General features: G+C 42.2%; 1 protein-coding gene across 2 annotated transcripts in view; it reads right to left on the minus strand.

The window, feature by feature from the left end:
• fhod3b (formin homology 2 domain containing 3b) overlaps positions 1-12,552 on the minus strand; it is a 260,469-nt gene that overhangs the window by 25,072 nt on the left and 222,845 nt on the right. The window contains exons 7-11 of one of the 2 annotated variants that reach the window (XM_082975790.1): positions 11,030-11,141; positions 6,245-6,339; positions 5,849-5,992; positions 5,349-5,605; positions 18-107 (exon numbers count right to left, since the gene is read on the minus strand). In XM_082975790.1, coding sequence (XP_082831916.1) covers positions 18-107; positions 5,349-5,605; positions 5,849-5,992; positions 6,245-6,339; positions 11,030-11,141 — 698 coding nt within the window. The remainder of the gene's footprint in view (positions 1-17; positions 108-5,348; positions 5,606-5,848; positions 5,993-6,244; positions 6,340-11,029; positions 11,142-12,552) is intronic. The other variant, XM_082975791.1, reaches the window with a different exon arrangement.

A 12,552-nucleotide genomic window follows, 5' to 3' on the forward strand; every position in this document is an offset into this window, starting at 1 on the left:
CTGTTTTCCTGAAATACCTGTGGAAGCCCTTTCTAGTGGTCTCTGTGATATCATGACTCTCATCATCTTCCTCCTCCTCCTCTTCCTCCTCATCCTCTTCCTCCTCTCTGAAAAGGAGGGGTGGAGGGATGGATGGAGGGGAGGGGAGGGAGAAAATAAACGGGAAAGAGTAGAAAGAGGAAAAGGAGGAAAAATTGCAACAGACAACATGAACAAAATACAGTAGAAAACTGTCTAGAAAAAGAGACAAAGAACTGACAGACAGAATGCAGTACACACAGCACGTCCTGTCAAAACTGACAAGGGACGTAAAAATGTGTACACAAGGCAGTATAGTTCAAAGAGGTTCATAGCTTTTAGTTAGTATGTCCTCATTTCATTAATTACATACAGTGCTTGATAACGTTAAAAAACTGCATGAGAACTGACTAAATCAATGTCAGCTAACCATCTGGCATACACCAGCAGCTCTGGACCAGCCAGTAACATCTTAGGGACCAGTAACGGTCCCCGGACCAGAGGTTGATCAATGATCATAGTGTACATCCCAAACGGCACCCTATTCCCTATATAGTGCACTACTTTTGACCAGAGCCATATGGGCTTTGGTCAAAAGTAGTGCACAGTGTAGGAGAATGGTGTCACTTGGGACACAACCATTGACTAGACTGTGACTGTGTGGTCATATCTGGAGGGTTTTAATTGATAAAGGATTGTCGCATACATCATATGCATACGAGAGTTTTTCTAGTCCCATTGTGCTGTCAAGTTTCCTCTGACCCGCCCGCCTGTGTTTCATTACAGATATGGAAAACACTGATCTTCAAAGGCGGTCTGAATTTCCTGTGTGTGGTGAACTGGACTGGTGGGAGTCAGTATCATATAACCCTCTGGGTTCAATTGAACTATCTGCAGAACCGAACTGGAGCGCTAGCAGAAATGCTAGCAGAAATGCAAGTTAAAACGAACTGTCATTACATTACTAACGGTGGATAGTATGATGCTGTGTGTGGCAGGGTGAAAGGTAGCCATCACACTGTGCCTTGACTTTCCCACCCCTTGACTTTTTCCACATTTTGTTGTGCTACAGCCTGAATATATATATTTTTTAACAAATTGATTAAAAATGAAAAGCTGAAATGTCTGAGTCAATAAGTATTCAATCCCTTTGTTATGACAAGCTGAAATAAATTCAGGAGTAAAAATGTGCTGAACAAGTCACATAATACGTTGCTTTGTGTGCAATAATAGTGTTTATGTGTCACGTCCTGGCCAGTATGAGGGTTAATGGTTATTGTAGTTTGGTCAGGACGTGGCAGAGGGTATTTGTTTTATGTGGTTCGGGGTGGTGTGTTTGTTGAAGGGCGTTTGATTTATTATTTCCGGGTTTTGGTTTATGTTCTATGTTTAGGTATTTCTATGTTTAGTCGAGTGAGTGTATTTCTATATTAGGTTAATGGGGGGGTTGGGACTCTCAATTGGAGGCAGGTGCTTCCTCGTTGCCTCTGATTGAGAGTCCTATATATGGGTAATTGTTTGGTGTAGGTTTTGTGGGAGATTGTTTCTTGTCTAGCGTATGTGAGCCTCAGAAGACTGTTTCGGTGATCGTGAGTTCGTTTTGTTATTTTGGTGTTCATTTTGAGTTAATAGAAGTTCAAGATGAGCAACCACATACCTGCTGCATTTTGGTCCTCCTTTCCCAACGACAACCGTGACATTATGTCACGTTCTAACCATAGTAAGATGTTATTTTCTATGGTAGAGTAGGTCAGGGCGTGACAGGGGGTGTTTTTCTATGTTTTCTATGTTCATGTTCTAATTTTGTATTTCTATGTTGGTTTTGTTTGGGATGATCTCCAATTAGAGGCAGCTGGTCCTCGTTGTCTCCAATTGGAGATCATACTTAAGTAGGGTTTTTTTCTACCTGGGTTTGTGGGAGATTATCTTTGAGTCAGTGTATGTTTCACCTCTGCGTTATGGTTTGTTGTTTTTGTCATCCAGTTTATTTATATGTATTGCATAGTTTCACAGTGTAAATAAAATGTGGAACGACACACACGCTGCACTTTGGTCCGCTTCTCCTTTCGACAACTGTGACAGTTTAACATGATTTTTGAATGATTACCTCATCTCTGTACCCCACACATACAATTATCTGTACGGTCCCTAAGTAGAGCAGTGAATTTGAAAAACCTATTTAACCACAAAGACCAGGGAGGTTTTCCAATGCCTCGCGCCTATTGGTCGATAGGTCAAAATAAAAAAGCAGACATTGAAATATTCCCAAACATGCATCCTGTTTGCAACAAGGCACTAAAGTAATACTGCAAAAAATGTGGCAAAGCAATTCCCTTTTTGTCCTGAATATAAAGTTTTATGTTTGGGGCAAATCTAATAATTCAAGGTTTTACTGCTAACCTACAAAGCATTACATGGGCTTGCTCCTACCTATCTTTCCGATTTGGTCCTGCCGTACATACCTACACGTATGCTACGGTCACAAGACGCAGGCCTCCTAATTGTCCCTAGAATTTCTAAGCAAACGGCTGGAGGTAGGGCTTTCTCCTATAGAGCTCCATTTTTATGGAATGGTCTGCCTACCAATGTGAGAGACGCAGACTCAGTCTCAACCTTTAAGTCTTTACTGAAGACTTATCTCTTCAGTAGGTCCTATGATTAAGTATAGTCTGGCCCAGGAGTGTGAAGGTGAACGGAAAGGCTGGAGCAACGAACCGCCCTTGCTGTCTCTGCCTTGCCGGTTCCCCTCTTTCCACTGGGATTCTCTGCCTCTAACCCTTTTACAGGGGCTGAGTCACTGGCTTACTGGTGTTCTTCCATGCCGTCCATGGGAGGGGTGCGTCACTGACGTGGGTTGAGTCACTGACGTGGTCTTCCTGTCTGGGTTGGCGCCCCCCCTTGGGTTGTGCCATGGCGGAGATCGTTGTGGGCTATACTCGGCCTTGTCTTAGGACGGTAAGTTGGTGGTTGGAGACATCCCTCTAGTGGTGTGGGGGCTGTGCTTTGGCAAAGTGGGTGGGGTTATATCCTGCCTGTTTGGCCCTGTCCGGGGGTATCATCGGATGGGGCCACAGTGTCTTCTGATCCCTCCTGTCTCAGCCTCCAGTATTTATGCTGCAGTAGTTTATGTGTCGGGGGGCTAGGGTCAGTCTGTTACATCTGGAGTATTTCTCTTGTCTTATCCGGTGTCCTGTGTGAATTTAAATATGCTCTCTCTAATTCTCTCTTTCTCTCTTTCTGTCTTTCTCTCGGAGGACCTGAGCCCTAGGACCATGCCTCAGGACTACCTGGTATGATGACTCCTTGCTGTCCCCAGTCCACCTGGCCGTGCTGCTGCTCCAGTTTCAACTGTTCTGCCTGCGGCTATGGAACCCTGACCTGTTCACCGGACGTGCTTGTTGCACCCTCGACAACTACTATGATTATTATTATTTGACCATGCTGGTCATTTATGAACATTTTAACATTTTAACATCTTGACCATGTTCTGTTATAATATCCACCCTGCACAGCCAGAAGAGGACTGGCCACCCCTCATAGCCTGGTTCCTCTCTAGGTTTCTTCCTAGGTTTTTGGCCTTTCTAGGGAGTTTTTCCTAGGGAGTTTTTCCTAGCCACCGTGCTTCTTTCACATGCTTTGCTTGCTGTTTGGGGTTTTAGGCTGGGTTTCTGTACAGCACTTTGAGATATCAGCTGATGTACGAAGGGCTATATAAAAATAAATTTGATTGATTGATTGATTAATACAACACATTGTACCAATCTCCATATTTTTAAGCATAGTGGTGGCTGCATCATGTTATGGGTATGCTTATCATTTTTCAGGATAAAAAATAAATTGAATGGAGCTAAATCCTAGAGGAAAACTTAGTTCAGTCTGCTTATCACCAGACACTGGGAGATGAATTCATCTTTCAGAAGGACAATAACCTAAAACAAGGCCAAATCTACTTTGGAGTTGATTAGCAAGAAGACAGTGAATGTTCCTGAGTGGCCCAGTTACAGTTTAGACTTACAAATCGGTTTTAAAATCTATGGCAAGACCTGAAAATTGATGTCTAGCAATAATTAACAACCAATTTGACAGAGCTTGAAGAATTTTGAAAAGAATAATGGGCAAATGTTACACAATCCAGGTGTGGAAAGCTCTTAGAGACTTACCCAGAAAGATTCACAGCTGAAATCGCTGCCAAAGCTGCTTCAACAAAGTATTGACTCAGGGGTGTGAATACTTATGTAAATTAGATATTGCAGTATTTCAATTTCAATACATTTGCAAACATTTCTAAAAACATGTTTTCACTTGGTCATTATGGGGTAGTGTGTGGAGATGGATGAGAGAGAGAAAAAAATGTATTGACTTTTGAATTCAGGCTGAAACACAACACAATGGGTAATAAGTCAAGGGGAATGAATACTTTCTGAAGGTACTGTAGTATAGTTTTACATTATTGGTCCTTCATCTTGAAACAGGAAGGTTATGAGTAAGGTTTAATGACTGTGATATGTGGTTGCCTTATTTAACTTAGTTGAATGCACCGACTGTAAGTCACTCTGGAGAAGAGCGTCTGCCAAATGGCCAACATGTTTAAATGTAATGTACCTGTGGTGGCTAACAGAGAACTTCTTATCATATTAGATGTACTATACTGTACTATAAATTCAATAAACACTCCCTCAAAGGGAAACATGACTTGTGACAGATAGGACACATACAGGGATGCATCCCAAATGGTACCTTTAGTGCCAAAAGTAGTGCACTACATAGGTAATAGGGTGCCATTTGGGACACGAGCACAGTAATAACTAATAATAGCTCCTAATAACCAATAATAACTCCTAATAATTAATAATAACTCCTAATAACTCCTATCACTGTTTAGAGAAGCTTCCTATTTCCTTCAGCAGCTCCACGAGGTCACAAAACATTGACAGTCTGAAGATGAATCTAAACGTCACTTTGAAACAGCAGCAGCATTACTATATCATGACATTCTTCATTCATATTGGCTCTGGTTGGAACACACACATCTGTCTAAGACTGTAACGTAATACAACACTGGCAGTCAAACCCTTTCCTGTTCTGAACTGTATCGTGGATCCAGAATCATCTGTGTGTTTTCCCGTTCCTCACAGCTGACTTCTCTGGGTAGTGAAGTAAAAATAAACCAAACAATTTCAGCTGACCATTTAAGATCATATTGGCAAGTTTCAGTTAACAACAGAAGCAGGGATATGCTTCTCCCTTTAACCCATTCACACTTTCTACCTCTCCCCCTCCCCTTCTCCTGTTTGCCCCCCCATCACCCACTCTCCTCTGCTCCAACTCACCTCTCGCTGACGTCGTCGATGCCCTGGCCTCCGAAGGGCAGGAAGCTACCGTTGTGTCCCCCGTGAGAGTGAGGGCTGCTGGGGGAAGCGGGGGCCGAGGTGAGGCCTCTCCCGTTCTGGAGGGAGTGTCTCCGGCTTCGTCTCCTCTCCAGGCCTCGCCGGTCGTTGGTGCCCCCCACGCTGGCACGCCGCCGGTTCTTCCGACCCACGGTAGGCGGCTGGCTCTCGTCGTCCCCGTCCTCGTGGCGCAGAGCAGTCTGGAGGCACAACAGGGAACAGTTAGACTAGCAGGGGACATGAGGTCCCTAGCAGACATGGGTCAACACTTTAGGACTATTCCATTGATCCATTGAGGACCAACTAAATCAAGCTTGTCAAGTATTTATTTGTATATTTGACCAAGTTTTGCACCTATAGCGCTCTGGTAGTGTTTCTACAACAAACTAGTTAAGTGGCTAAGCCAGGAAGTGAATTCCACTAAGCCGAGGAGGTGGAAGTACCTCGTAAATGTTAAACTGCTCCATGAGGTCCAGGTCTGTTCCCTTCCTGCTACGGTGTCTCTGAGACATGGCCTCCATGCCCTGCTCCTCCAAACAGTCCACCACGTCATAGAATGAGTCCTGGTCAGGCAGGCCCGCTAGAGTCTGAAACAAACACACAAATGTCATCATTTGGGAGGGGGAGAGAGAGAGAGTGATAGAGAGAGAGAGAGAGAGAGAGAGAGAGAATTGTAAAGAGAGAGATGTAGAGAGAGATGTATTTAGAGAGAGAGAGATGTAGAAAGAGAGAAAGAAATAAAAGACAAAGAGATGTGAGTCAAATGTAGAGAGAGAAAAAGATGTAAAGAGAGAGTGAAAAAGAGATGAAGAGAGAGAGAGGAATAAAGAGAGACCGACCTTGTTGATGAGGGTCATGGCATACACCAGCAGCTCTGTGTCCACCCCATCCTTCTCCTCCAGAATCTCCATGGCATTGGACCACAGCTTACAGCCTGCACCACAAAGCATTCACCACACATTCGGTCCAAAGGTACCACAATCCAACTATGCTCTGCATTCAAATTAACCATATACACTGCTCAAAAAAATAAAGGAAACACTAAAATAACACATCCTAGATCTGAATGAATGAAATAATCTTATTAAATACTTTTTTCTTTACATAGTTGAATGTGCTGACAACAAAATCACACAAAAGTAATCAATGGAAATCCAATTTATCAACCCATGGAGGTCTGGATTTGGAGTCACACTCAAAATTAAAGTGGAAAACCACACTACAGGCTGATCCAACTTTGATGTAATGTCCTTAAAACAAGTCAAAATGAGGCTCAGTAGTGTGTGTGGCCTCCACGTGCCTGTATGACCTCCCTACAACGCCTGGGCATGCTCCTGATGAGGTGACGGATGGTCTCCTGAGGGATCTCCTCCCAGACCTGGACTAAAGCATCCGCCAACTCCTGGACAGTCTGTGGTGCAACGTGGCGTTGGTGGATGGAGCGAGACATGATGTCCCAGATGTGCTCAATTGGATTCAGGTCTGGGGAACGGGCGGGCCAGTCCGTAGCATCAATGCCTTCCTCTTGCAGGAACTGCTGACACACTCCAGCCACATGAGGTCTAGCATTGTCTTGCATTAGGAGGAACCCAGGGCCAACCGCACCAGCATATGGTCTCACAAGGGGTCTGAGGATCTCATCTCGGTACCTAATGGCAGTCAGGCTACCTCTGGCGAGCACATGGAGGGCTGTGCGGCCCCCCAAAGAAATGCCACCCCACACCATGACTGACCCACCGCCAAACCGGTCATGCTGGAGGATGTTGCAGGCAGCAGAACGTTCTCCACGGCGTCTCCAGACTCTGTCATGTCTGTCACATGTGCTCAGTGTGAACCTGCTTCATCTGTGAAGAGCACAGGGCGCCAGTGGCGAATTTGCCAATCTTGGTGTTTTCTGGCAAATGCCAAACGTCCTGCACGGTGTTGGGCTGTAAGCAAAACCCCAACCTGTGGACGTCGGGCCCTCATACCACCCTCAAGGAGTCTGTTTCTACCCGTTTGAGCAGACACATGCACATTTGTGGCCTACTGGAGGTCATTTTGCAGGGCTCTGGCAGTGCTCCTCCTGCTCCTCCTTGCACAAAGGAGGAGGTAGCGGTCCTGCTGCTGGGTTGTTGCCCTCCTACGGCCTCCTCCACGTCTCCTGATGTACTGGCCTGTCTCCTGGTAGCGCCTCCATGCTCTGGACACTACGCTGACAGACACAGCAAACCTTCCTGCCACAGCTCGCATTGATGTGCCATCCTGGATGATCTGTACTACCTGAGCCACTTGTGTGGGTTGTAGACTCCGTCTCATGCTACCACTAGAGTGAAAGCACCGCCAGCATTCAAAAGTGACCAAAACATCAGCCAGGAAGCATAAGAACTGAGAAGTGGTCTGTGGTCACCACCTGCCGAACCACTCCTTTATTGGGGGTGTCTTGCTAATTGCCTATAATTTCCACCTGTTGTCTATTCCATTTGCACAACAGCATGTGAAATTTATTGTCAATCAGTGTTGCTTCCTAAGTGGACAGTTTGATTTCACAGAAGTGTGATTGACTTGGAGTTACATTGTGTTGTTTAAGTGTTCCCTTTGTTTTTTTGAGCAGTGTATATATATATATTATATATATATATATATATATATATATATATATATATATATATATATATATATATATAAAATACACTTTGAATGGAACCATATGGATATCAGGAGTAGATCATGTAATATTAGACTAATTGAAGCTGAAACTAATGATATCAGTAGTAGATTGTGTAATATTAGACTAATAGAAGCTGAAATAGTAATGATATCAGGAGTAGATCATGTAATATTAGACTAATATAAGCTGAAACAGTAATGATATCAGTAGTAGATTGTGTAATATTAGACTAATAGAAGTTGAAACAGTAATGATATCAGGAGTAGATCATGTAATATTAGACCAATAGCAGTTGAAACAGTAATGATATCAGGAGTAGATCAATTAATATTAGACTAATAGAAGCTGAAACAGAAATGATATCAGTAGTAGATTGTGTAATATTAGACTAATAGAATCTGAAACAGTAATGATACCAGGAGTAGATTGTGTAATATTAGACTAATAGAAGCTTAAACAGTAATGATATCAGGAGTAGATTGTGTAATATTAGACTAATAGAAGCTGAAACAGTAATGATATCAGTAGTAGAGAGTGTAATATTAGACTAATAGAAGTTTAAACAGTAATGATATCAGGATTAGATCATGTAATATTAGACTAATAGAAGTTTAAACAGTAATGATATCAGGAGTAGATCGTGTAGTATTAGACTAATAGAAGCTGAAACAGTAATGATATCAGGAGTAGATCAATTAATATTAGACTAATAGAAGCTGAAACAGTAATGATATCAGGAGTAGATTGTGTAATAGTAGACTAATAGAAGCTGAAATAGTAATGATATCAGGAGTAGATCATGTAATATTAGACTAATAGAAGCTGAAACAGTAATGATATCAGTAGTAGATCGTGTAATAATAGACTAATAGAAGCTGAAACAGTAATGATATCAGTAGTAGATCGTGTAATAATAGACTAATAGAAGCTGAAACGGTAATGATATCAGGAGTAGATCATGTAATATTAGACTAATAGAAGCTGAAACAGTAATGATATCAGGAGTAGATCATGTAATATTAGACTAATAGAAGCTGAAACAGTAATGATATCAGGAGTAGATCATGTAATATTAGACTAATAGAAGCTGAAACAGCAATGATATCAGGAGTAGATCGTGTAATATTAGACTAATAGAGGCTGAAACAGTAATGCTATCAGTAGTAGATTGTGTAATATTAGACTAATAGAAGTTGAAACAGTAATAATATCAGGAGTAGATCGTGTAAAATTAGACTAATAGAATCTGAAACAGTAATGCTATCAGTAGTAGATAGTGTAATATTAGACTAATAGAAGTTGAAACAGTAATAATATCAGGAGTAGATCGTGTAATATTAGACTAATAGAAGCTGAAACAGTAATGATATCAGGAGTAGATCATGTAATATTAGACTAATAGAAGCTGAAACAGTAATGATATCAGGAGTAGATTGTGTAATATTAGACTAATAGAAGCTGAAACAGTAATGATATCAGTAGTAGATCGTGTAATATTAGACTAATAGAAGCTGAAACGTAATGACATCAGTAGTAGATCGTGTAATAATAGACTAATAGAAGCTGAAACAGTAATGATATCAAGAGTAGATTGTGTAATAATAGACTAATAGAAGCTGAAACAGTAATGATATCAGTAGTAGTTCGTGTAAAAATAGACTAATAGAAGCTGAAACGGTAATGATATCAGGAGTAGATCATGTAATATTAGACTAATAGAAGCTGAAACAGTAATGATATCAGGAGTAGATCATGTAATATTAGACTAATAGAAGCTGAAACAGTAATGATATCAGGAGTAGATCATGTAATATTAGACTAATAGAAGCTGAAACAGTAATGATATCTGGAGTTGATCATGTAACATTAGACTAATAGAAGCTGAAATAGTAATGATATCAGGAGTAGATCGTGTAATATTAGACTAATAGAAGCTGAAATAGTAATGATATCAGTAGTAGATCGTGTAATATTAGACTAATAGAAGCTGAAACAGTAATGATATCTGGAGTAGATCATGTAACATTAGACTAATAGAAGCTGAAACAGTAATGATATCAGGAGTAGATCATGTAATATTAGACTAATAGAAGCTGAAACAGTAATGATATCAGGAGTAGATTGTGTAATATTAGACTAATAGAAGCTGACACAGTAATGATATCAGTAGTAGATTGTGTAATATTAGACTAATAGAAGCTGAAACAGTAAGGATATCTGGAGTAGATCGTGTAATATTAGACTAATAGAAGCTGAAACAGTAATGATATCTGGAGTAGATCATGTAACATTAGACTAATAGAAGCTGAAACAGTAATGATATCAGGAGTAGATCATGTAACTTTAGACTAATAGAAGCTGAAACAGTAATGATATCAGGAGTAGATCATGTAATATTAGACTAATAGAAGCTGAAACAGTAATGATATCAGGAGTAGATCATGTACAGTTGGACTAGTTGGAGGCAGCTCAAGTGTCCTGAACAGTTTCCAGGGTAGTAGTAGCAGTGTGTGTGTGAGTGAGTGTGTGAGTGTGTGTGTGTGTGTGTGTGTGTGTGTGTGTGTGTGTGTGTGTGTGTGTGTGTGTGTGTGTGTGTGTGTGTGTGTGTGTGTGTGTGTGGTGTGTGTGTGTGTGTGTGTGTGTGTGTGTGTGAGAGAGAGAGGCAGCGCTGCAGTCAGACAGTGGGGTCATGGACCATCTCAGTCTCACCCAGAGCTCCTGGTATCAGGTTCTCTCTCCTTTACACAGCCACAGCAGTGATGGGCTTAGACAGAGTGGAGACACACACACCTCCCCCCCACTACTGGAGAGGACACAATGTGGAGCTTTTACAGAGGCAGGTAACTAAACCCCACCAGAGGAGAGAGTTACAGTCTTCTTCAATAAACACACACACTTACCTCCCGTGGTGTCTACAATGTGTGTGTGTGTGTGTGTGTGTGTGTGTGTAGGGTAGTGGTCTGGTCTTTCCTACCTCTCTTGGTGTCCACGGTGTTGACAGCATGGATGAGCAGGGCAGTGTTGGGTTCAGTGTACTCCACAAACACCAGTAACAGTTTCAGAGCTGTCTTCACTACCAGACGGAACTACACACACACACACACACACACACACACACACACACACACACACACACACACACACACACACACACACACACACACACACACACACACACACACACACACACACACACACACACACACACAGCAGAGCAGAGCAGAGCAGAACCGGTTTTATGCACCAGGGACCATACCAATCTCATTCTGCATGTTATAACTGTATAGGCGCCATAACATCCTTGGCATCAGTGACTAACGAGGTGCAGCATGCATGTTAACCACTGATAGGGTTTAAATGTGACCAACGAGGTACAGCATGCATGTTAACCACTGATAGGGTTTAAATGTGACCAACGAGGTACAGCATGCATGTTAACCACTGATAGGGTTTAAATGTGACCAACGAGGTACAGCATGCATGTTAACCGCTGATAGGGTTTAAATGTGACCAACGAGGTGCAGCATGCATGTTAACCACTGATAGGGTTTAAATGTGACCAACGAGGTGCAGCATGCATGTTAACCACTGATAGGGTTTAAATGTGACCAACGAGGTACAGCATGCATGTTAACCACTGATAGGGTTTAAATGTGACCAACGAGGTGCAGCATGCATGTTAACCACTGATAGGGTTTCAATGTGACCAACGAGGTGCAGCATGCATGTTAACCACTGATAGGGTTTAAATGTGACCAACGAGGTACAGCATGCATGTTAACCACTGATAGAGTTTAAATGTGACCAACGAGGTACAGCATGCATGTTAACCACTGATAGGGTTTAAATGTGACCAACGAGGTGCAGCATGCATGTTAACCACTGATAGGGTTTAAATGTGACCAACGAGGTACAGCATGCATGTTAACCACTGATAGGGTTTAAATGTGACCAACGAGGTACAGCATGCATGTTAACCACTGATAGAGTTTAAATGTGACCAACGAGGTACAGCATGCATGTTAACCACTGATTGAGTTTAAATGTGACCAACGAGGTACAGCGTGCGTGTTAACCACTGATAGGGTTTAAATGTGACCAACGAGGTGCAGCGTGCATGTTAACCACTGATAGGGTTTAAATGTGACCAACGAGGTGCAGCGTGCATGTTAACCACTGATAGGGTTTAAATGTGACCAACGAGGTGCAGCATGCATGTTAACCACTGATAGGGTTTAAATGTGACCAACGAGGTACAGCATGCGTGTTAACCACTGATAGGGTTTAAATGTGACCAACGAGGTGCAGCGTGCATGTTAACCACTGATAGGGTTTAAATGTGACCAACGAGGTGCAGCGTGCATGTTAACCACTGATAGGGTTTAAATGTGACCAACGAGGTGCAGCGTGCATGTTAACCACTGATAGGGTTTAAATGTGACCAACGAGGTACAGCATGCATGTTAACCACTGATAGGGTTTAAATGTGACCAACGA

Source organism: Salmo salar, chromosome 05 (assembly GCF_965601325.2).
Source record: "Salmo salar chromosome 05, fSalSal1, whole genome shotgun sequence".
NCBI lineage: Eukaryota > Metazoa > Chordata > Actinopteri > Salmoniformes > Salmonidae > Salmo > Salmo salar.